Below are 27242 nucleotides of genomic sequence, written 5' to 3'. Positions count from 1 at the left end.
TCTAAAGTAGGCTACTTCTTAAGTTTTGGTGAAGAAGACTGAATGTGAGCAGCTGCAGAATAAAATCCAGAATAAATAAAATCCAACTGACACTGCATGGCCACGGCTTAAGAGTTTAGAATTTTGATGCATCAAGATGCATCGAGAATCATTTTGTCATCGAATCATTGCCCTCTGAATTGTAATTGAATCGTGAGGTACCAGAGATTCCCATGCCTATTCAGGGTACTGTATTGAAAATAGAAATTCCAGTATTGTGTTAACACTAGTTGGCAGCCTTGCCCAAAAAAAGAATTTGAAGGAAAAACTTAAAGTGAAGTATGGTAAAAAATATGTTAACGTTGAATGAAGAGGAAGAACAGCTAATTTTGGTGCGGAAAATACAGAAATTTGTATTGGTCTTCTTCAGTTTTCTTAGTATTTCTCTGTTAGTGTTTCCCCCAGATATTTTTATTTCAGGCCTAATTGTCTGTGCTGGAAAAAAACTTTAATAGATGAGTTAGGTGGGATGGCATTCGATTTGTCTTCAAGTTTTTGTTTGCTCGGAATATTCAAGACTTCAAACAAGGTGATTAAAAGGAGAGGAAGACTTAATAAGCTGCATTTGCAGTGTAAAAATAAGCTGTGTAACCTATGACCTTTGTAAAACCTTAGCATATCATGAAGGCAACAGTTTGTGTGATTCATTGCAACAGCACTGCACAGAGGTCCCCACAAACGCAAATCATTCATTTGGATATTTGACATTATTTTTTGCATTCAAATTTGGCTTAGTGGAGGTTCCCACTAGCTTTGTGGCCAACCAGGCCTGTACAGTTATAGGGGAAACACTGCCAATATGTGATTCTCAGAAACTGATGCAACTGTTTCTCATACATTTTACTTGATCTGGTGATCGTGATAAGTGACAGTAGTTATGAGTCTTGATTATTAATAACTTTGTCACAACACCTTTGCTTCTCTGTCTTCGTCTGCTCTGGGATTTGTAAGTGAAATAACTGCTGGTTGCTGGTAATGTCAACTGTTCAAACTACAATTCTGACCTTAATCAGTCTTTCTGTGGATGTCATAAATCAGGGAAATCAGTCAGATTCAGCAGGGTACTTTGCTTCTCTGTGGTTCAGTCATCATGCCACTCAGGCCCTTTGTTCCTCCAGAAATAGAAATGAGCCTCGTTTTTATGCCTTCCAAATACATATTTCATTGACTGTACAGAACACAAAAACCCTCCTTTTCCACCACTTCCATTAGCTCGGATCTCTGTGCTCTTTTGCTATTCTGCTAATTACGCAACCCGGACATTAGTGGCCATTAAACCTTTGTCTGGAGATGGAAAGAGCTTTAGGGCAATAAAAGAAAAGGAATGAAATGAATGACTATTAACTGTTCCAATACTATTCACCTGTCACATCATGAGGTATTGTTGGCCCAGAGCTGTTGAAATAAGCTGGCTGTTGCAGTTAATGGGCCATGGTACAAAGGCACAGTTCATTTTCAATAAAGTTTGTTCATCAGTAATGCTGGAAAAGCGCTAGTTAGTGAGACAATTTGTGGACTTCAAAATGCAGAAGAAAATTGTCTAATCTAATATTAGAAGGTAATGTTGTCCCCCAGGTTTGCATTGCTTTTAAGTTAAGAAATCTAAATATAACTTAGTTATTTATGTTTAGTCCTCTCTAATGATTTGGAATCTAGTAAATGTTGTTTCTGCTTCTGGATAAATGTGTAACTTCTTGATTGCTTGGTTATATTGCTCACTGATGCTTCAGTGCCTTCTTGTAATTTGTAGAAATGGTTTAGAAAATTTTATATTTTATATCAGTTAGTGTTGCCACAATACCAAAATTGTGACGTCAATACCAATACCCAGTTTAGTATCATGATACTTCATACTAAAACGATACTTGAGACTGAAACAATGCTAATTTGATACTTGATATCTAGCTGATGCAAAACCATGAGACCCACAGAGTGTACAAAACATTTATAGTGAAATCTGAACTATTTCATTTTAATTTAATACACATGAGGGAAAATTGATAATCTGGTTATTATTGCATCAAGTGTTGATATTATGTATTCTACACCTGCACCTTGCCTGCACTGTGCCCTTGTATTATTCTATGAATAGTGCATAAACTACAAACCAAACCATAAAATGCCACTCCAGGCAAGTGAATCTAGCAACTACTTTCTGACTGATTCCAGTGCAAGTGTGCTTAAACAGAAGAACAGGATTGATGTAGGCATGCAGTACCACAACGACTATACCTATTGAAGACATTATTGATACTTGCTAATAAATAACAGAATTTGTGTAGGGGCAAGTGAAAATTCACTGTGTGCATGCAGATATCTGACCTACTTGCTTGATTGGCCAAGTTAAAAAGAAACATTAATGCTGAATCCTGCAACTAGTGTGTAGCATGGTGACTATATCAGAACACATCTGTCCAGTCAGTGCCTATGTCTGAATGCAATGTGGGCAAGGACCACTTTCAGCAAATCTAACGTTGTTAATAATGTATCTCAGTGAAATGATGCAGACTGCCTTTGACTGACAGCTGATTACTGGTAATCACATTGGAGAATCACCACACAACCTTAAAAAGAAAAGAAGAATGTGTCATATCTAAATCTCACTGCCTACTTTGGCTCATTAGGAGACGGTACAACGCTCGAAGGTCGTAGATCTTACTGCTGACTTGGCTTGCCAGTCACTCAGCTGTGACTGTTGAGTGATAAGCTAACGGTTACAGATTTGTGGCTGGCATTGGAGAGAGCATGTGTTTTTCCCTGCAGAGCTATGAGCTGTGGCTGGAAAGCCCAGATAAGTCAATGGCCAAAGCAGTGCTATTTAAGTGCAATCTAAATGGTGCCGCTATACAGATGCATTGGCCCATAAAGAGAGAGCAGTTTCCGATGGAGACATGGAATATCTGCAGAGATGGCGGTGAGTTCTCCTGCTCCATCTCTTGTATGCAACCCTCTATCTTTCTATCTGGCATCCTCCCTCTCTCACTCTCTTTGAAGCATTTACTGTTTTTAGCATATTGCCTTGTGTGTTTATTGCACACCACCTGTATTTGTGTGTGTTTGTTGCACAGCTCAGCTTTCATCATTCCCCTGCACTTTACCTTTCTCTAATTATTCCCCATCTTACTTTTTCTCTACGTTTAACCTTTTCTTTCTTTCTTTCTCACTTGCTCTTTTTCTTATCACTCTTCAGTTGTCTTTCTTCTTTTTACCTCAATATTGTATTCGTACAATCACACCTCCGTCTCTTGGCCTTTGCAACAGTCTCTTACCTTCTGTCTTTCCTTTGTAAATCAGCTCAGTGTTATGTGGCTCCTTGAAGGAATCTCCCCTATCCAGCCACTATTATAAGGCTTATAAAATCATCTGCTTTTATATGGATTGCTGCATTGATTTGTGCTGAACAATGAGCGCTTTTCATCCGTAGACACTGTATATTATTTCAGTCTCACAGAAAGGGCAGGGGAAAATAACCTATCTAGAGACTGTAAATGGGCTATGGCTGTCACGGTATTTAGGTTGGCTCAACGTATGTATGTAACAGTATGACATATTAGTGACATTCATTGTGTTTGTTTGTTTGTTTGTTTGTTTTTTTTTTAAATTACTTCATTTATGATAAATGAAGGAGGAAAAAAAAGCCATGAACATTGCAGTTGTTGCCTTGCTTGTCCATAGCACTGTATTCTGTGACAGGACTAAAAGAGCAGGTTTAATATGTCATGTCCATACCCTGGTGTTGTGTTGTTGTTGCTAATGTTAATTTCCTTTTGAACATGGATTGTGGCTGGGCTACAAATTATTTGTTGTGAGGCAACGTTAGTTCATAAAATTGGTGATGCTGTCTTGCAAGATGGACTTCCAGAGCATGTGTGGGGAGGTGACATTTGATAACCCATCCCCTCTGTAGAAGACATTATGTAGGCTATACATTATGTATGGTTTTATATGTCAACAGGGCCTCCAGCTGCTGAATACAGGCATTATTCTCCATGTAAGTCCAAGCAGCAATGCTGTGTTTGAGTCATATTGTTCAGACCGCAATTATGAGCTGCCCAGTGGGGAAAAAATGTACATGATCCAGGTCAGAGATTAACTAAAGCAGTGTCAGCAAACCTGTGGCAAAATGGCAGCAAATCATGTCAGTTACATTTAGGGCTTTATTGTGATAAAATATTAAATTTTAGTCAATGTTGATAGTTATTGATAATTTTTCACTTACTTAGTCTAAAAACAAAAACTGTAGAAGAATTTAACCACTTTATTTATCAAGACACCCAGGTAATATTATTAATATTAACACAATAATGAAAAACACAGACAAATACAAAATTTTAGGCAAGAAAAATTTTCTCTACTTGGCGAGCTGACCTGTCCTTTTTTATTCATGATTTCCTCATCTGCACTCATTTACTAAACTACACTAAACTCCACATACTGTATGTTGTTGTATCATATGTTGATGGTGTAACTGATAAACTAACCTATTCAGTAATTGGATGTTTGTGCATCATTTGTAGCACACTCCATTACCAAGGGATATTATAGGCTGTTTATGAGCCAAACTGTGTTCATTATGTTCTTTCATGGTGATTTGCATTTTATGCATTTAAGTGAAACTATTGAACATTGTTTTGAAAAATTCTTATTGCTATCGATGAAGTATTTATTGTTGCTATATTGTACATGGCTATTGTTTTATCACCTAGGCCTACTTAAATCTAAATAAAATCCAATATTAAAACTAAAACAACAAATTCAGATAAATTAAAGGAAGCCATGCATGAATGCTCCCAATCTAGAATACCTAGCTGCACTTTTTGTGATTCTTCCCATTTTGCCCCTGCTGCATAAATGCAGCATTAGGACATTGTCAGTGTTACTAAGACACACCATATCACAAAAACTAGAAGAATTATAGATGGGTTCAGAGCCATATTTGGGGACAACTCTTGTGATCTCTCAGAGATAGACGTACTTATGCCAGAGAGAAATTGAACGAAAGTTATGAAAGAATAAAGAAATGTGAGGAGCTGAGCTGAAAAGTGGAGCATACATTCAGAAAGAATATAACCTAGATCTCTCAAAGCAGTGGCACAGTCAAGTAGTATGAAGGCTTTTGTCCTGAGTTTTTCAAATTTCCACCAAGGACTGAACACTATTTAGATGATTTGTACATATGAAGGACCTTAACTCTGTTTGAATAACTGTTTCTCTTCTCTTATTCAGTACACAAAATTTCAGTACAGAATTCTGAAAAGGGAGCTAGACTTGGTAACCTCGCATTCTTCTTCTTTATAATTATAAATTCCTTTAATTTTGCTCTTGTGTATATTATTTTTCTTTTCAAAAATAAAGTAAACTTATCTCAGCTGTAGTTATTTCTCCTGGTTTTGTGAGAGTTCCCTTTTTTGTACTGAAACCCCTGATTCATTCTACAGTATTTGTTTGCTTGTCAAATCCTCATTTTTTCTGCTGTATCTTTATCCAGTCCCTGCTTGAAAATAATTTTGTCTTCAAAACAAGCCATTTTTTACTTACCCGACTCATTTCATCTTTCCTTCCCTAGTCTTTCTCAATTACATGATCATTCTAGGGTAATATGGAATATTTTGTTACAACTTGTGTCAAGGTCTTGTCACTATGACTTTTGAGTCATCAGACAATGCAATGCAATCCAATCTAACACCACCACAAACTGCGTAAGATTTATCTTAAAGTGCAGTCCACAGCATGCTAACACAATGTTAAAAATATATGAATAAATAATATAGCTCACTGAAACACCTACATTGAATGCAGCCACAATTAACATCATGAATGTTCATTGAAATTGTCCACTGTGAGAAAGTTAATTGAGTGGGGAATGTCACATGAGTGTTGCATTGCAGCTTGAGTTGTTCTCAGCTGACTTGCATCTTTTCTCCGTTTCACTAACAGTGATGCAGAGGCTACAGTAGCTGCTTCAGGGCCAATGCCTGATCAGTCATGAGTCATAAGACTTATAAATGTGTACTGCTTACTTACACTCCTTATTGAGCTCAGTTTTATTATTATTATTATTTTATTTTATTTTTTTATTTCTTGCAGCCTTTTTCCATGTCAAACAACACATTGATTTGTGGAAAAAGTCTGTGAGAAGGCAGCAGTTCCCTGTAAGTGCAGACTTGCACTAAACAGACAGTAGCATTAACACTGAGAATAAAATAACTTAAATCACAAACACTGACAAATTAAATTAAATATTATGATGATTTTCATGAGGTCACCAAATAAATATGTTAGCAAGATGCAAGCTTGAGATGGGGGTGTTGTTTTTTATTTGCTTCTCTCCCACAGTGCATGTGCCCAGTACACCTTATGCAGTATAAATATGATTTTAAATATACGATATAGAGACAAACAACATGCTGATTATTTTATGTGTAGCATTTCTTTTGGATTACTTTTCTTTACCCCCTGTTGAACAATGGTTGTTTAATGGTTGGTCATGCCCCTTGAAATGTGTGATAGTAAGGCAGAGTTATTAGCCAAAACAAACAGTTTAACTGTGTTTGACTAAGCGTAGGAGATGCACAGTGAGTCTCACCAATTGGAGCTCAGGTGATGGAGAGGGAGTGACAGTGAAGCTGGCAGAGGACAGGATCACTCTACAATGGGTCTGTTCCTCTGGCCACCACCACCACTGCTGCAGAAGAACCGCTCTATCTCCAGCTTTGCTTCTCTTTCAGCTACTAATACAATAAAAAAGACCAAATGAAAACCAGGGTCGTCCTTTCTCCACTTTGGTCAGCAATCAAGATTGCAGAACTGACAGGGAGAGAAGTTTTCAGTTTTTTCCCCTTATCTTTTCTGTTTGGGAAATGTCCACCTGTGTATGTCTGTATGTATCTGAGCTTGAGTATGTGTGTGCGCCATTGTCTGTATATTATAAATTAATAGGATGACCTGCCTGACAGCTTTTGTCATGTCAACTGTGCTACATTGCAAGAGATAAAGAAGCAGCAAGCTGCATGCAAGGGCATCATGGATCAAGCAATTTTTTTTGTTGTTGAGAACGAGCAGGCGGGGCAGAAAGTGTTTTATACTCTCAGTAACTCTGATGGTTGGCATTTCAGAATTGGCTGCCAAAGAGCAGGTTCTCAGGAACCACAGAGAAATGTGCCATGTGTGGGAATACTCTAACTTTTATGTGGTGGGAATATGCAATCAGTGTAACCAGAGTTGAACATAGGATTTAAAAAAAAATGAATTGGAACTGATTTTGAAAATAAGGTATGACTTGTTTTAACCTGTTTATACAGACCAACTCTTGGCTGAGACAGTTACTTTGTGTGTGTGTGTGTGTGTGTGTGTGTGTGTGTGTGTGTGTGTGTGTGTGTGTGTGTGTGTGTGTGTGTGTACACACATATATATACACATATATACTATATATGTATATATATGTACATATATCTTCAACCAAAATCGGGTTGCGGAGGTAGCAGCCCTGCAGCCTCCTCCCAGCTGATCGTGCCTGGAACACCTCCCTAGGGAGGCAACCAGGTGGCATCCTTGCAAGATGCCTGAACCACCTCAACTGGCTCCTTTCTATGCAAAGGAGCAACGGCTCTACTCCGAGTTCCTGTTGTGCCACGACCACGGCGGAACCCGCATTGTTCCTCTTCAATCCGAGGTTCAACTCTCAGCCTGATGCTCCTCTCCAGCACCTTAGAGTATACTTTCCCAGGGAGGCTGAGTAATGTGCTGCCTCTATAATTGGCACACACCTTCTTGTTCCCCTTTTTGAAAAGGAGAACCATCGCCCTGGTCTACCACTCCTTAGGCACTGTCCCAGACTTCCACACAATGTTGAAGAGGCGTGACATCCACAACAGCCCCTCAACACCCAAAGCCTTCAAGATTTGCGGGTGCATCTTATCAATCCCTGGGGCTTTGCCACTGTGGAGTTGTTTGACTACCTGAGTGACTTCCTCTAGGGAAATTGATGCTCATCCCCCATCATCCTCCAGCTCTGTCTCTACCATAGAGGGTGGGATAGTCGGGTTCAGAAGTTCCTCAAAGTGCTTCTTCCACCACCGGATTACCTCCTCATTTGAAGTCAACAGAGTCCCATCCTTGCTATATACAGCTTGGATGGTCCCCTGTTTCCCTCTCTCGAGGTTGACATGTACATACGTACATATATATATATATATATATATATATATATATATATATATATATATATATATATATATATATATATATATATATATATATATCTGCGCTGTAGTTTTTCAGTTAATCATAGGCCATTAGTCATGAGTGGCACAACCAATGTAAACTAGGTAATTAAATAAGATGTCAGACAGATGTCTTTGGTTGCGAATCATAATTATTTGGATAAAAATGTGAACACATTTTTGATCCAGATATGGATATAACTGACTTAATGATGAGAGAGTTGAAATGCTAGATTTGTGTGTAGGTGTGATACATTACACTGGGACACCCGAATTGTAAACCACTATCTGTCTGAACTTTTGGCTTGGGAGCTGTATAAAAACAGCCTATCTACACTCTTACTGTCTTGATTTCATGGGGAATTTATTGCCACCTTCTGCCTAAGTGCTATGAATGTATTTACAGCAAGAAGCAATTCAGTTGTCACAGTCTTGCCACCCTCATGCATCTTCTGAGAGGCCCTCCACTCAGTCAGATAGGAAGCCTCCATGGGGTGAGTTGGAAGGAGATGAGAGAGACGAGGGCAAGCAGACAGGTGCTTTAAATCAGTCGGACTGACTCTGGAGGTCACTCAGAGCAGCACATAACTCCAGCTCGCCTCTCCAGCTCTCCAAACCTCCAAAAGCTTGTCACTGTGTGCCTCTTCAGATGGAGCTAAGCTGATTTTTGATTTTTTTCCCCCCAAACAATGGCAAAAGTAATGGCCTTGCTCTCAGCTGCTGGCTCCAAGGGGATTTATGCATGTTTCTGTGGTTGTCTGTGTCCGTACCTTGTAATTTTGCATGTGAGTGCACACGGGAGAGAGAGAGAGAGAGAGAGAGAGAGAGACCATGGCACATCTGGGATAAAGGTGCATGAATCATGGCTGTTGGTCCTCTGGGAAAGAGATGGCTGGGGGCAGAGTATGCTTCTTTTCTAGAGCAGGCAGCAAGCAAGCAATAGTTGCCATTGTGAAGGTCACAGCTCCTAATAGACTGTGCAGTCTTGTTTGACATCAAGAGGGAGGGCAAGCTGCCTCTTCTGAGAAAATCAGCTAATATTTTTTAAAGTCATTAAAGATCTGAGCACAGTGCATAAAAGACATGTAAGAAAGGATTGTTTCATTTTAAATGTGTCTTCACCCCCAGGTCTGAGCCCAACTCCACCCTCTGCATAATTTTGGAAAATTCTATAAAGTGGGGAAGGGGTTTTGGAGACAGATGGGTTGGGGGTGTACAGGATGAGCACTGTCGTGGCCTTGTGGTAGTGTGTAATATGGGAGGTAACCCTCCTCACTGTAGCAGTAACAGAACTTTGAAAGTCACTAGTAGCACATTTGTGCCCCTTTCTGAAAAAGTTTCTGTGTTGTGGATAGCCATGCTAACACTAGTGGCCCTGAGAGGCTCACTGGTCTAAGTGTGTGTGTCTGCAGGGGGAGTCAGTAAATAGCCATAGCCTTGCTGTTTATAATGGGATAAAATCATTATTAAGGAATGTATGCTGTCCAGTGGTTCTTCTACAGCTATCAGAATTACCAAAATTGAAGAATACTAAGTAGATTAGCAAAAAAAAGTGTAAACTCCTGTGATTGATGAGTCTCGGGGGTAGTGGGGTAAGGTGGCTGTCAGCATTGACCTTCCAAGTTTCAGGGTAATTTAAAACAGTAGATGGCATTCTTAACCTATGAGATGCAATTTTTTTCAAATAAATTTATTAAGTAAGGCTGTAGTCAACCTAAGAAAATCTTGGTTGACTGAAAGTGCAGAGTAATTTTACCTGGTAGCCTATACTGGTGCTCATCGAAGTTGCACAGCATTGCAAAGCGAATGAATTACTGCAGTTTGGCCATTTCTTTTTCACATGTAGCTACAGTATATTGTCACCTTCAGGGCTTGTCTGTCAAGTAAATCTACATACAGCAACAACATGCACACATAGACATTACGCACACATCAAAATGATGAGGGTTGTGCTGGCTTCTGTATATAAACAAAGCTCAGCGCTAATGCACCTACAGTACAGACTTCAATAGTTACTGGCATCTCACCTACTAATCCCATTATTTGCTTGGCTTGACATAAGCTTTAACATTGAGACGTCTCTCTTGACTGTCCCTCAGTATTTTAACAGTGTTCCAACATTGCCCCAGCCTGTATAGCCACATTAGCAACAGCAACAAATCCAATGGGCCAATCTAAAAAAAAAAACACTAAAACAACATAAAACAGCCAAAACCTGCAGCTTTCCAGTTTGAAATCAGGTCACAAGCAGTTGGTATTTATCCATCATTGAGCTTGAAGTGATACCGACTGGCAATCGTAAAGAAAGCAGTCAGTGAATATAATTCACACACATTTTGTCGTCAAAAATAAACTTTTTATCCACTTAACTCCTCTGTCATCTAAGGTTGGGCGCCAATGTAGTGATTTGTGCTGGTTCTTTAACGTGGTGTCAATTAGTACAGAGCCAATAAATTTTCAGTAACTAGCCTGTCACTCAGAAATAAAATATATCAGGTCTGCATATATGTCCTGCTCCCAACAATAATGAATTGAGAAGCGCTTTTCCCTTATTAAACTAACACCAGCGTCTGTCCGATCAATTTGAATTTGGTCAGACAAGAACATAACATCCAACCGACCAACCGACCACAAGCCCTATTATTAAGAAATATCAATAATAACATCAGCATTGATGTGTTTCAGTACAGTAATAATATAGTTACAGTGTTATTACATTATGTAAATTTTTATTAATGCACAATTTCATTTACAGGTTATTGTGTGTAGAATGTATTGTCATACTGTCAAAAAGCAGTAGCAGTGTTAATGAAGTCTGTCTTGAGTGTTTACCACAGGAGTGTTTTGTTGTGTATGACCCCGGGGCAGCATTAAGCATTGAGAGATTTCTGCAAGGCAGCAGTAAATAGGCTATATGACCTGTCTCACATTGGCACTTGATTGCACCATCCTAGCAGACTTTTAAATCATTCTGCAGTTTGGACTGCATTTGGAAATTTTTGAAGCAATGAAATGGAAATTAAAAAAATGTTTTTGGGTGGGCTGGCCACGGAACTCCATCAAATGAGAAATGCTGCTGCCTTTCTCATCAAAACCCACACCATATTGTAGGCTTCACTTTTCACTCTCAAGCTCGTCAGTCGATAGGGAAAGGGAGGGGAAGAGCGGTTTTTAATCTCCCTCAGACTCTGACCTTAATAACACAGGGCCACTCCTGGGCTGCCAGTTCGTTCCAAAGCGAGCTCGAGCGTATAATGTGGCATGATTAATAAATTTACGGCAGCAATATAGAGACTGGGCCACATAGAAATAAGGAGACCCTAGAAGGAGATAATGGACATCTACAGCAACACTCTTCCCAATCCTCTCAGACACAGGATAAGACAGGACATGGGTTATTAAGTTGTCCTATGGTCCTCAGACACAGATACCACATGTGATTGTGAGTGTACATATATATGTATTTGAACTGGGGAGATGACTGATTAAGATAAGTGTACTGATTGATGATGATAGAGTGCACAACTCTGGAGTCAAATTTCAACGATGATCTTCGAAAGACAGATTAACATGCCTCTTTTTAAGTCAATCCGACAGTCTTTATGCTATTAACTATAAGGTAATTAGGCTAGCAGGACTATATAGTTAATAGTTAATACATACTGCAGATAGAATTGCCAGTGTGACAGATTTTGCCAGAGGTGGAAATCCAAACAACCTGTGTTGTCACCTCGAAATAAAACATGTCCATGAGTATGCGCAATGTTTGACGGTGTGCCCCAGTTCAAGTGCATCACTCATATTTGTGTGGCACTTATGGTTGCTTAAGAAGGAAGAACGTACCTCCCTCATATAAATGACACTCTATTGAAATTATGAGGGCAAATATTGGGATGCTGTATACACAGTATTTACCATCAGTTATTCAGAATGTAACATTTTAGTATTAAGGCCAAACTGTTTAAGTGTAGTATTAAATATTCTGCAACATAACACCATAACAGTATATGGGAGCCCATACCATTGCAAATTGTTGAGTCCTTATTTGGAGAGAAAAAGAAGGTATTTCACTATTGCATGCAATCAATGGAACGGTATTAAAATAATAGGAATAATAGAAAAATATAGTTTTAAAAATATATATTATAAAGTATATATTTGTGGAAAGGATTACCGCGACTCCCAGCCTTACCAAGTGGCTGCCACAGAAAAGACGATGAATCATGCAAAGGAACAGACTGTGTTTGTCTGTCTGTGTTACTTTGGAGAGTTGTCAGGGTTGAACAGGCTCTCCTCATCCTACACCACAAGCTGCTGGGTGTCGTCATGCTCTACAGTCCCAGATGTAGTAATTCACAGTGGGTACTAAGTGACAACAGAACTTACCACCACCAGGACTCACTGGAAGTAACAGCTGAGTGTGACAGAGACACCAGTGGGGCATAAAGGGAACATAAGGGATGCAGGATGAGAACCTTTGACATGATGTGGATGGAACATGCTCCATTAAATGCAAATACCCTTCATGCATTGGTTTTGATTGGACAGGGGATTTGTATTTGATAGTTTAAAGACGTAGCTTGCAATATTTTTTCTTGTGTGGAGCTGGAGATGCCTACAGTCTCACGGGAACTGCAGTATTTTTCAAACAACTGTTCCTTGGCAGGTTGGAAACCATTCAAAGTGAGTCATTTTCCACAGAATACTGGATATTTAGTTGTGCTTTTGGGGTCTGCACCAAATATAGAAAATGAAGAGGGTTTATGTGAGGTACACATCCATAGTCAAATTATTACCTTCAGTAGAAGACAGTTGGTAGTTTGGAGAAACAAAGAGGAGTACCAACACAGAAGCTAAGCAATGTACTGCTGTTGACAGGGTCAGCAGCAAAACATATTTTAGCCACCTGAAAAAAACAACAACAAAAAAATATCATAAGTGTATGCTATATTTGTAATATTTTTACCACTTAATCTTGCTGTCTAGCATCCGTTTTCCAATGGGGCACAGCTATTATATAAGCCAAATATCACTCTCCAAAAGCTGCTAGAGACCTTTGGCAAAAACATTTAATTTACCTCGTAGAACATCCAAGTTGCTGCTCTACAGCTGCCATGATTGGTTAGTTTGTTTGTGTTGTTGTGTGACTAAAGGTGTTTTAAAGGATTAGTTCGGATTCACAGAAGTCACACAGCACAAACAAACTAACTGGCTGAGGCAGCAAAATTACTGATTTCACTCAGTACATGGCCTATCTTCCTGCACTGGTACTGTTGATGCTTCTTCACAATAATGAAACACCTTTACTGCCTTGAGTCAAGAAATTAACATTTGTTGCTAAGAATACACAACAGATAGTTCTATCTAGATCTCAACAGCTGTGTGTGTGTGGGACAACCTAATATAGTGGTTTTGGCAATCATAGTTCACATAAGCAACTTGAAAAGAAAATCTGAGCCACAGTGATTTGTCAATTGAAATGAATGTTATTGGAAAGTCCGTCTTGCTGTGTTGGTGTCACATGTTTTGTTCTCCACTCATAAAGTGACCCATGAACCATCCCCTCATTGTCATTGCCTCTGTCGACAGCTTGTCTCAGGGTAACACTGTGATAGCACTTAATGGCTTGTATTTCAAAGTGCTTAACAGCAATATGCATCATTTAACAGAATTTCATAATGGCTGTTAAGCCACACAGCAGGCAATTAGCTAAAGCAGAGATGGGTGATAATTGTGATTTTCACAAGTAGATACCTTTTTACATTATACAGAGGTATTTATTTCAGTGTGAGCTTTAGAAATTCTGCTTGATTCAGATTTAACTTTACTTTTCAAAGATCAGAGAAATGTTGAGGTTTTTCTATACTATCTCTGCAGCCAATTTTAGAGTCACCGCTGATGAGGTTCAGCTCTAATTGTGGAATGAACCAGCTGCTTTGGCCAATGCAAACCAATTTTCCCCCTCCTTTCTTTGTGGCTCCCAAGATGCTGTGATGGCAAGAGGTAGCTGTCAGAATCAATCACAGAATTTTGTAGCTTAATGTCCAATTAGTATTCCAAGGTCCTTTAAATAAGCAGTTTGTCAACATTGTCAAGCGCCCTGCACTGTTGCACTTGTCCTTGGCATATGGGCCAATCAAAATTTGATGAAGCATCCAATCAACACAGATCACAGGGAGCCAGCCAATGTGTGTGTCCATGTCACGGTGTGTATTAATTTGATTTATAATCCTCAGTGTGTGCATGGACTGCGTCATGGAAAGCCAGGAGGCCAAGAACACAATGAAACTCCTGGCCCTTGTCTTTATTAGCTTGGCTGCTTGCCTGCTCCAAGGAGAGAGAGGGAGAGATGGAGGAGGATACTTGTCCGCACACGGTGGCATTAGGAGGCAAGCAGTTAGGCAGGCAGACATGCTGGCAGGTAGGAAAATGGGTAAGGGGTAATAATGACAGCCCATGAATTAGACTGGAGTTACAAGTTTACCACAACACATTCCTGAAAATGTATCACAATAAAGGACTTAAGAAACAAAGGGGCTCTGTCCGCTAAAATGCTAGAGGGCTTTTAATTTGAAATGCATGCAGGAAGTGTTGAGTTTGTATTAACGGCATAATGCAGTATCCTTAACAGGGCAAATGTGAGTGCATCAAAATGAGGCTTTTGTCTTACCTTTCCATCTTCTACATTACTGACCGTACTGACAAACTGGCGAGCTAGTTTGCCAAAATAACAGGGTTATATTAGAATAAATGAATGAATTCAAATTCTGCAGATTTGAATATATGTTAATAATTTTGGTTTTAACAAAATCGAACCAGAAATCAAACCATATCACCCTGAACAGCCAAAATAGGAACAAACTTAGGAATACCTAAAAAAAACAGCATGCAGCTCTGTTCTGTATGGGGTCTGCTACTTTACATTCTTTAAAGTCCCATATCCCTAAAGCATAATTTAATATAGGGGAGACACATGTATCATAAAGTTGTGAATAAATAGAATATCTGTACATACTTTAAACTTGTTGACAACACCCTAGTTGTATTGAAAAGGAAAAAGGATGGGGTGATTGTTTATTATCTGTCCAGCGATGTATTTCACAAGCTAGTTGGCAACTTGGCTCTGCACCACTGTCTGCTCAGAGACCACCCCCATTTCCCATCAGGCCTACCAGCGTGGGAGCACGACAGCAAACTTGAGAAACTACTTAGCAGTTTAAGTTTGGTGTTTTGTATTCCAAAATGCAAATGTTACATTTTGTTAGTGTTTGTAATGGAGATTGTGGTGGTATGTTGGTAATTGTCGTTTTTGGGCTGGTTTCATAGTTTTAACCATGACAAGGTGGCTGTTACATTTCATGAGTCCAGCTGTAATTTACGTCTTTATAAGTTCTCGATTCCTGTAGCGAATATTGTTAAAGAGTTTACATCGCCAGGGGCTACATCCTGTCCCCTTATAACTGACCTAAATGTCTGATAATGACTAATGCCCCTTCTGTCGGTTAGTGTAAAATCAAACGAATTTGAGCTCAACCAAGATCAGCAAAACTGATAACTGACCCAACCCTAGAAACAGGCATAGAGAGAGAAATACAAGGCCACTGATCAGTAGACCACATTACCTCCTGGTATTTGATAACAGTGCTCTAGTTGTGTGTGTGTTGCTGAGAGCTTGTTTAGTTTCTGTTGTCCTGCCTGGTGCAATGCGCACAGAATGTCCCCTAAACTGACCTCTTAGTGATCTTGCCATCCTGCAAATTAAAGTTACACAGGAACAGATGCACAAATTTTAGAGCTGTGTTGTTACGAAGTGTTCACCAAAATCAGTGACATAGTCGAACTATTAGAACTTAAGTGCAAAGAAATAAGCCGTGGCTTTATTAGGAAGAAGGACCTGAAAAAGTTCAGCAGGAGCTTCATAGAAAGAGAACCCCTTTCAGGACTGTCAGGCATGAGAAAGGGCCCAACAGTAGCAAAATAAACAAATATTGATACAATGGATGATGCATGATGCAGAGCATCAGTGCCAACTTCATCATCATCATCAAGTTTGTCATAGAAATGATGTGACAAGCTGATGGGCATGTAGAGACAGAGAGGCTGGCAGATGGTCATATAGGAATGCTGCCAGGTAGACAGACAATGTAGAGAAAGAAATCAACAGCTGTCCATAGAACCAGACAGCGACTGACACGGCCACATAGACAGGATTGGAAATGTACTTTTCTTAGTTTGTCGATGACACTTGAATTAGATCTGTGGAGGAGGAAAAAAGGTTTGAAATTGAAAGAGAGTAGCAGTGCTTCAGTAAAAGCTGGCACTTTTTCCTTCCTTGGCTGTGTCATCTTCTCTGTTTGCCCTGGAGCGCCTCTTCTCAGCATCAGCCTCCATGTCAGGGCTCATCTCACAATCTCTTGCTCTTTTTATCCTCATCCCCCTCCCCGAGCCTATCTTTTTCAGCCTCCTTTCAAAGGTCATATGAAGAATGGAATCTTATTTTGTTCTATCCTGTAGACAAATGTTTACAGATACAAGGGGTGGGGAGAGAAGGTAATGCAGTAAGGAAAGAAAACAAAGAGAGAGCTTGCAAATGTATCCTCAGTTTGTGCTAAATGTGTTTATTATCATACCTACATTTGTACGTAGTCTTCTTCAAATCATCAAAGGTGTGTGTGTGTGTGTGTGTATTTGATTCAGCAGCATGATCTTCCAGATTAAAGTCTTTGGGGTCATGTCCTCCCTTCAGCCCTTCCAAACAGCCCTTGATTACATTATCTTTTTAGCTACAACAATTAATTAATTATGAAACAACTGTTAAATTGATCGCCAACTTTTTTGATAATTGACCATTCAGTTTGAGTAAATTTTTTAAGAAAAAAAGTCAAATGTGAATATTTTGGGCTTTCTTTACTCCTGTATAACAGTAAATTGATCATCTTTCAGTTGTGGGCAAAACAAGACATTTGAGGACATGGCCTTTGGGAAACACATTTTTAGAAAGCAAACTACTAATCAATCAAATGAGAAAATAATTGAATGATTAATTGACAATGAAAATAATCTTTAGATGTGGCCCTAATTATTATGTGTATATAAAAGACAATTAGCAGTTGATTGATTCATTAATAGCTCCATCATAATGTGTGGTTGAACTAAAATTTAAAGTAAGCAAAGGACCAGGGCTTTCAGGGCTCAAAAATAAGGATTGCCCAGGTCAAATGAAATACCACCTCTAGCAGCTTACTAGAGAGTTGTAAAAAGAAATTAAATTGTTTTTTTCCAGAGCAGCTGATGGAAGTAGCTAAACTGTGAGCCATAGTATGGGGTAGTTTTTTCAAAGGCATGTCAACTTCCCAAAAAACATTGCTGGACTGAGTTGGCGACAGTTCACTTGCATGGCAGCGAAAACAAAGTAAAGTGTTTTTTAACGAGAGGAAATAGCTATTTTTCTACCTCACCAGCAAGGTCTAATGATTATGCCTTAATGTATTATCTAAGTGATTTTGCAAGAATCTGTTATCACATGCATTACTTACTTTTGTTTATCTGATTTAGACCCAAAAGTATAGAAACATGTTTTGTTCTACAGTGTATATATTTCTTTGGTGCCTTAAATAGTTTTAGTGACAGCTTAACTTATTCCAGGGACAACAGCTGTTGTAACTGAAATCACATTATGCTAAAATTCTAATTATATCAATGTAAAGTAAAATTATGATGAAAATTTTAACATCATTATCCAGCCATAGCTATGGAGCTGTTATTTTGAGGTACAGTCATGAGGAGGATGCAGGATTTTGTGTCTGACTGGTGAAGATTTAACATCTCCTAATACGCTATTTTGATGTCAATTTCTTTTTTCAGATGATGAAGCATGCCTGGGACAGCTATAGACAGTACGGCTGGGGTCACAATGAGCTGAAGCCCCTCGCCAAGAAAGGACATTCCACAAATATCTTTGGTAAGCCAGACAAACCCCTCTCTCCCACCGCTGTCTGTGCCCATTGGCAGTTTGCTCACACTGTTGTAAATCACACATGGATGCATGCATGAATGCACACGCACACTCTGTCTTGCTCACACTGCAGACATGTATACACACACAAACACACACACACACACACACACACACACACACACACTGTCTTTTCTCTTGTGGACAAGGTCATGTGATAATGCCACTGGCAGGATGTATGAATGAATGTATGTATGAAACCACCAACAGATAACACACATCACTGCAATGCTAGATAAAAGAAGATCAGAACATGTATTTGAAGTACTGGTAACATTTTATTGGTCTTTATCTAGTCTATAAATCTATGGAGCAGTTTTTTTTAAACTATAGGGCTGGATTGTAAGCACACAGTCATTCTGTTCTCTTGCTCTTAATAAAATGTCCCCATAGTACATGCCTATAATTTAAAATAATCATATTTGTTATTTAAACCTGAACAAATCTGTCATCTGGCAAAATTTTACAGCGTTAGACTTTGCATTAGACAGAGGGAGCACAAACAATTTGAGAGGTCTTTGTCAGGGTCCAGTCATAAGGGAAATTCCTGTTTGTAGAGAGCGAAGCTTTGCCATTGGCATTGATCATTTTTCTAGCAGAGAGGTCAATTCAAGGCAGCCTCTCATCTGTGATTTGTGTTTTAGAGGATGTTTTTTGATATCCACCTCTGCAGCTGCCATCTGTGATAACACAGACACGACTTGGATTGCACTTGTTGCTGTAGGAGAATATTAACACCTTTGAGATATGTCTCAGAACAGTAACAGTGTTACTGACTTTTAAACGACTCCTCTTGTTACTTTGATCAAGACCTATGATTTGTTGAAATTGCACTCAAGCTGTTTTTACATTTCATAGAAGTGTTTAAATTATCAAATTATAGCCTAATGAAAACATGCTAAAGGGAAAAAATCCTATAATCATATCCTATAACTTTGCTTTGCTTTGCAAACATCAATGTTTGTAATCATCACTCAGTTAAATCACTGCTCTGTGATTGTGAACTGTGAAACTGTAGCATCATATCAGGTAGCATTTTTCACTTACTGGGGATTGTTGCTTATGGTGTGTGCAAAGTGTTGCCTTTCTGTATTCTTCTCTTTTCATGATTGAAAGAATTATTTGAACTTTGGAATTAAACTCATTACAAGGAGTAACTACATAGAAACAACCAATCTTCTCACAGAACGTCTCATTAATTTATGTAGGTCATATAGAGGCACGAGTATTAATTTGAGACTGTTTCATAACCAGTTAAAAACCCCTTGTAATAGCTTTAAATTATTATATCAATATGTATACATATCAATAGATGCATTCATTGCTTTTTGAAAATTTGAAAATTCAAATCAAATTTTGAATAATCAGTGCTGACAGTCCCACATATATCAAAAATCTCATAGTGGTCTTTGCTTAGTGTGAATTCATGCATGTGAATGTTGCTTAATGCTTTTTTTATGAATGTACATGCGTTGCCAGTTAGACTTGAGTGTTTCCTGCTTGCTGCTTGTGTGTTTGTGCCCTTGGATCTTGTGTGTGTGTGTGTGTGTGTGTGTGTGTGTGTGTGTGTGTGTGTGTGTGTGTGTGTGTGTGTGTGTGTGTGTGTGTGTTTGCGTGCGCACATTGTGAGGATGCATACTTATGAGGCTTTTGTGTCAAATTGGGATGTTCCGTCTGGCAAATTGGCCAGAGGCGCCTCTGTTATTTTATGAGCTGCTGCTAAATGGTATATAGATGCTGTGTGTTCTTGTGTGTGTTGACTGTTCACCTGCAGCCCGTCTTTGTGTTTTTCTCAGTGTCTGTTAGTGTGTATTTTCTCCTGCTTTCTTGTAATGGTTGACTCTGTGTATTCGCAGGTTATTAGTCACAGAGTGGCCAGTAGAACACAAGCGAGACACAAGGAAGAATCAGCCCTCACACTCTCCACAAAACACACGTCCATTATTGATGTGGCGTATCCTGTCTTCCTACAGAGCTTGGCAGTATTGATTATGTGTGTGTGTGTGTGTGTGTGTGTGTGTGTGTGTGTGTGTGTGTGTGTGTGTGTGTGTGTGCACTTGAAGAGAGTAGCACAGGGAAGGGAAAGCAAAGATGCAACAGACTCTTGTTGGTGTGTTTCTGTAACAATTAGGGGCATTGACAGCTTGTACCAAAGAGACACACACACATGCACAAAGGCTGTATGATTGGATGAGGGCAGGGATTGCTGATTGACTATGAATTGTGGATTTAAATCACTTTGATGTTTTGTTATTCTCAGGTGAACGCTACTGCAATATACGTGGATGGGAAAGCCAATTTAGGAGCTCATATACTCATTTTAACTTAACCGTTTTCAAACTGACCACAGGGACTGTGGGATTTCCCTTTGCTGACCAAGTTGGCACAGTATTGACCTGCGTCAGGCTAGAATTGAGATGCCTTCCTGCCTGCCACAGGCATTACATACACACAGCAGTTTGCATACAGTTTGCCTCTGTTAAGAATGGTTGCCATGTATTTGTTAAAAGAGACAAAGGGGGAAGCTGTGTGTGCCTGCTCCTTGGTCTTAAAGCTCAGTCTTAATCTGTCCAGAGAGAAGAGGAGGCCAGAATGGTAACAAGAGGACTGTGGCTCTCATTGTGGCACCAGGCTCAGATAACCTTGAGTTCACTGCTTGGCCCTGTTTTGTCCTTTTTTTTTTTTTTTTTTTCCTTCTCCTCTGTGGAGAATGAGTAGAGCTGATTTTGAGTACAGATACAAACACAGCCTTTGTTTTAAGGGTAAGCAGTTCAAGCAAGGATAACACATGGCCCTGTAACGGAAACACAGTTCAAGCTGGGTTAAAAAAAACCATGGTTCAAGCTGTGTCAGACACAGCCAGCAAACCACCTTGGTTCTTGGTCCTTGGTTCTCGAATGGAGAATCACTGATTTTGCAAGACATATTCATTCATGTTATTACTTACAACCATATAAATAAGACGCAAATGTAGCTCAGGCCTTCTTAAAGGGATAGTTCTGAGTTTTTGATGTGAGGTTGTATAGGGGAACTTCTCCATAACCAGTGTATTACATATAATAGATGCCTGTTGATTGGCCTTCCCCTTGAGAGTCCAAACTTGAGCAGAGAGGAGTACCTGCATGGAAGTTAAGCAACAAAATATATTTTAGCTATCTAAAAAAATAAGGCCCACTTAAAGTAAATTTAAAGGACACTGTATGGAGAATATTTTTACCACTTTACTGTTAGACAGCCTTTTCTGATGGGAAACCACTGTTATATTATATTTACCTTGCAGAACATGGGATCTGCTGCTGCCTCAATCTGATAGTTTGTTTGTGTTATAGTGTGACTTTTTTTAAGAGCATCATCATTATGTGATAATGGTTTCCTGTTGGAATTGTTAGTGGACCTTTTTAAGTAATTAAAATATGTTTTGCTGCTAACCCTGCTCACAACAGTATGTTGCTTAGTCTCTTAGTCTTAGTCTGAAGGCTTGTTGACCACCATCTACTGTAGGTAATATTCTGAACTGTGGATAAGTACCTCATACAACCCCACTTCAAATAATCAGAACTAACCCTGTAATGTTTCAACATATTTGAGATTTGTTCCACCATGTACCATATTGTATTGGCATGCCACTGCAGTTCTTTTGTATATTTTTTTGTATAAACTAAATTGTTACAACAATAACTTGAGTGAAAGAAAATTAATTAGCAACCATTTTGATATTTTTTGTAATTTTGCCATTATCACAATATATATATTTTTTTTTAACCATTAAAAGCATTAGAACTATATATTGTGAACGATACAACATTGCACACACCTGGTCTGAACTAACCATCACAACAACCTGCCAGTGGCATGATTGTTGCTTTTTGTGTCTTGTGGCTTTCATCATAGTAACTCTGTCCTCAGCAGGTAGCCTGTGCAGTCATTTGACAGACAACTCTATTCATCCCTCTGTTGTTCCTCTGTCTGCCCCCCCCCCCCCCCCCCCCCCACACACACACACAAACAGACAGGGTAATAATACCCATGTGTAATTGTATAAGGAACATCAGCCACCATTGATTCAGCCTGAAAGCGTTTGACCCTCATTGAGATTTTGGGTCATTCAAAGCAAAGGTCAGGCTGCACCAGCACCTGATGTGGCCTTGTTTATTGTAGATGGAGAGCACAAGCTCTGATCTTTAAACACACTCCTCATTGTTTGCTGGAAAATGCTCTCAGGGGAGGCAGGTCACTTTACATCGATCAGGATTTCAGTGCGAGTGTAAGTCCACACCAGTGTCTCTCTGTCCCTCTGTGGTCAGAGTAGTTTACAAACCAAGGGTTTCTCCCGTTTTCCAAGTTGCAGTAAATTAGCTTAGGACTGGATAATACATTATGTCAATATCCTGATATGAGACCCGATATTGTCATAGATTTTGGATAACATTATATCCTGATACTTCTTGTTTTTAAAGGTTTGTTTTTAATGTGATATTATTTTATGAACTTAGTTAACAACTAATGATCATTTGGAATGTTGATTAATCAGTTGATTATTTTTTTAATTAATTGATTTGTTGTTTCATCACTAAAACATCAGGAAATGGTTAAAAATGTCCATCATTGTTGCCCAAAGCCCAAGATGACATCCTCAAATGTATTTTTTTGCACTCAACCCAAAGATATTTAGTATATTGGAGGAAAGAAACCAGAAAAGATCCACATTTAAGAAGCTGGAATTAGAAAATGTTGACTTTTTTCTCAAAAAATTACTCAAACTGATAGATTGATTATCAGAAAAGTTGGAGATTAATTTAATAATTGATTAATCAGTTAATGGTTGCATCTCTAATAGACATTGCAAAGGACATAATGCAATTTCAAATCAATAAGAGGTTTATCGATATAAAACTGTATCAGTATGTGAACATATTCAGTACCTTTAAACTAAACCATACTGGCAACTGGGATAATTTTGTTCACTATAATTGTAATATAAATTTTCATACGGTCTCATCTTTAATTGGCAACCATAACCACAAGACTTAAGGCTCCGCTTAAGAAATATTTTTCAGCCAGCAATAGAGGATCAGGAGTGTCGTAAGTTTCCCGAGTTAAATCTCTCTGTGGATTTCATTTGTGGCTTTGAGTTGACCTTATTGGAGTTATTGTAGTGGATTTAATCTTCTCTGCACGCAAGGGAATCCACTGGTGAGTCTGAGGCCTGCCTTGCCTGCTCGACCTACTGACTGTTACTGCTTTATTGGTTTCCTCGAAAGCTTTCTGTCTGATGATTTTAATCTAATCTTGCAAGTGGAGAATCTCTCACTTCTCAGGCACATAGCTTTCTCCCACAGGCACTTTGACATGCTCACAGTAAATGATATCACACACTGCCTCAGGCATGCAGCTGCTACAGGCCTGTCAGGGTAGGAGGCGATGGAGATGATGCAAAACTAGGATGAAGTTTGGACACGGCTGGCTTCTGCTTTGGCCATTAAAGGATTACTTTGGTTGTTTGTTCGTCACGTTGTCCATGGAGACAATCTGTCAGCTAAAACTTTGTTTGTATTAATGTAAACATGCTTTTGTAAGGTGAAAACCTTGTTTCACTGCTTTGTAAATTTTTCAGAAACCGTATTAAGAACTTTATATGTCCTCCCTATTTTCTTTTTGAATGTTGTTTCTTTACTCATTGAAACAGTCTGAAATGGATCAGAGCAGAAATATGCTGTTACCCATTATTACCACAAGTCATTATTTTCTGGCCAAGAATTTACCAATTTCTCATCATACACAAAGCTTATTATACTGGTGATCAAGGGAGGGAGCTCAACATCGATTCTGTTTGGTGTAATGCCTCATCCAGCATCCCATAAAACCACAATGCTAAATCAAATGCTGCTTTGATTTCCAGCTTTTCTAATCAATAGACACTGATAAGTGTAATCTTCTGTAGAGCTATTGGATATTTGTTCCTTCTTACAATATCCCTGCAGGGTTCATGTGGATCCAGTGATAACAATGGAGTCACAAGTCTGCTCTTGCTCACAGTCATGTAGCTTTACCCCCATCTAGGTCATGTCACATGATTGGCTCCCAGGGCAAAACAGTGCATTGCATCCTAAAAAAAGAGGTTGCATGGCAGCACCATGGCAACGTACCCATGGGTGAAGACCAGTGAAACAGAAATGACATGTTTATGTGTAGCTATAGAGTCAGGCAATGGATAACTCAACTCTAGTGCCATAAACTATGACCATTTTTAATGATCCTGCACCACCATGTGCAGTATTTACTACAGGAATGTAACAATAGCTATATCAAATATCCTGATATGGCAATAAATAAACATCTCAGTATCATACCAGACTGTGACAATATCTACCGTGATATAAAATGGCTAGTTATTTGTTTTATTTTATTTTATTTTATAAAGGGATTGCTACTGACTGCTGCCTTATTTTTGGTTTGCAATCGTATGTACTAAAGACAGTGTATGCTAATTTTTGCACATGCTTCATTATGGCTGGCTAGTTTTATTTTACATTATTAAAGAAGGACAATGGGAGCACTTCACGTTAAAAGAAAAACAAATTAAATTTTATATGAACAAAAATTGCTGTACATATCAATTTTATCTTTTCAAGTTGTCACTTTTCTTTGGATTTTGAATAGCAACATATATCTCATGTGGACTTTTTATTGTGGTATTATCATATCCTGAGTTTTTGATCTTCATTACATCCCTAGTATTTACTCTGTGGTCTGTAGAGGAATAGACTAGTTCACCCATTGCACGATAAAACAGAGTAGTTTTGTGAACAACCAAAAACTTCAGCGGGATAAGTACCGGATGCAAGAAGTCAATGCAGTTAAAATACTTAATACATTGCCAAATCAGTTATACTACTGCAAAGATGGCTAAGTCAGTGAAAATTGTTTTCTGTCCACTGTGTGGATGATATTGCAAATTTTCCTATTTTTTGCTTTTGCTCATTTAGTCCAGAATGTGTATTGTAAGTGTGTTATCTGCTGCTCAGCCAGAAAAAATCCTGATGGGATGTACAGAACATAAAAATTCCATGACTGCCTTTCTGTCCGGTCATGGCTCTGTGATTTCTGCAGCCTCAGTTGTGTTGTGGTGTTTTTAATGATCTGTTTGTAGCCCCCTTCTGAAGCTCTGTAGAATCTCTTTAATCAGGCCTAACCATTCAGACACTATTCTGAAGGCTAATCGACATGTGAAAGGCTGAGCGAGGTGGTGTTAGATCGGAATTTCTCTTACTTATTATGTTGAAGAAAAGGACAGAGTGTGGAAGAAGAAAGGAGCAAAAAGTGAGAGAAAAAAAAATGAAGTGTGCACTGTGCAGACAGTGAGGTGTTGATTTGCTCATTTGCAAATTAGCGTAGTGGAATTTTTAAAAGCTAAGCTATCCCAACTGTCTCCAGTTCAAGTATATTTGTCCATATTGAAATAAAGTACTCATTGTCTGTTCTGTCAGGATGGATTGATTGCGAGGGAAGATATTGAATAACCTATATAACCTCAGTCATCCTAAAGTATTTTTTCTGTGATTATCTTAAAGTTCATGAATGCAGCATGTATTCCCTCTAGCTTAATAATGTACCTTTTTTTATTATTAAATACGGTTGATTCCGGTAAGGACTATGCTTCTAAGCTTCTAACATTGTTTTTACTGAGGGTGGGAGAAAAAAAAAGAATTCTCCCAAGTATCATTTTTTTCTGACTTAACATTGTTAACTTAATCTGCTACTCTGGCTTCAACACTTCATGCTGATCAGCTACAGCAACCTTAAAAGGTCAGAACTCACATTTGTGCTATGTGTAGCTTTCAGGGCCTCTGTTCATTTTTTTAGCTTATCATCTTATATATTATACCACTAGCTTTCTGAGCAGGAACAGCTAAATGTAGCAGTTTACTTCAAAAGTATTGTATTTACAATTTTATATGCAGTATAGCAATGGAGACTGACTGACGTGTAATGTGAATTGTTTTTGGAAATATGAATTATTATATACAGTCTCTAGAGGTGTATGATTCAACTTTTTCACATGGTCTAGTGTTAAAAAAGCAAAATTCGCAATCTGTAGTAATAATGAACCCCCAGTATCTGATAGTATTGGATCTGGAGCTAATTTTGTCCTCCTACCACCAATATTTTACACGAACAGAAGTGAGAAAAATAAAACATTGAAGAAGACATACAACACACTCATCCAATAAACAATCAAGACATTAGTCTGCAAAGTCATTGACTGTGGCTGTGTCACCTGATTTAGCTAGGAAGCAATTTATTGTTGGTAGAAGGTTGGTAGCAAGTTGACAGCTAGTATTTGTATGTGCTGTGTGTGGCTCGAGTAGTTTTGCATTAATTTATTTCTTTGATATTTGCAGAAAGAAACTACATGTTTTGGTCTGCCATCTACCAAGAGCTACCATATGATCTTATTAGGTCAAAGTGATTCCTTTTCCAGCAACCTTTGGAGATATTGGCTTGATAAAGCTCAACTCCACCCCAGGAACATTTTCTAATCTCTTTCATATTCATGAGCTCAAAACCACAACTCCCGCTTCAGCCCCGTGATTAAAATAACCCATTATACAAATGTATGTTTTCACAACTAATGGCAAAATTACATTCCACTGGTTATTTCCCTCATTGGATAAGATACAAAGTAATGTGCTGCTAATCTGAAAACAATGACATGCTTGATAGGAACAAACATCAAGCTTTTTTCCCTTTTTATTCCCCCTTCTCAGCCTGATGTGTAGATTTGGATATCTTCATGACTGTGGATGGAGGAGGGGCAGAGTAGGATATGAGGTTTCACTGATGATCATTTTAAAATGTCAGCCTGAGGGCCCAAAGCTGCTTTCTCTATCAGAGGAGGATAAGAAGGGGAAGAGAGAGAAGCAGAGACCATGGTTTGGTTGGGTTGTTTACAAAAGCTAGTATTA

The 27242-nt window shown here is 38.7% G+C and overlaps 1 protein-coding gene across 1 annotated transcript in view; it reads left to right on the top strand.

The window, feature by feature from the left end:
- man1a2 (mannosidase, alpha, class 1A, member 2) overlaps positions 1-27242 on the top strand; it is a 153817-nt gene that overhangs the window by 36598 nt on the left and 89977 nt on the right. The window contains exon 4 of the mRNA XM_084724956.1: positions 18126-18222. Coding sequence (XP_084581082.1) covers positions 18126-18222 — 97 coding nt within the window. The remainder of the gene's footprint in view (positions 1-18125; positions 18223-27242) is intronic.

This window comes from Lutjanus erythropterus, chromosome 8 (assembly GCF_056507025.1).
Source record: "Lutjanus erythropterus isolate fLutEry1 chromosome 8, fLutEry1.hap2, whole genome shotgun sequence".
NCBI lineage: Eukaryota > Metazoa > Chordata > Actinopteri > Lutjaniformes > Lutjanidae > Lutjanus > Lutjanus erythropterus.
This window is presented reverse-complemented; position numbering and strand designations above follow the sequence as displayed.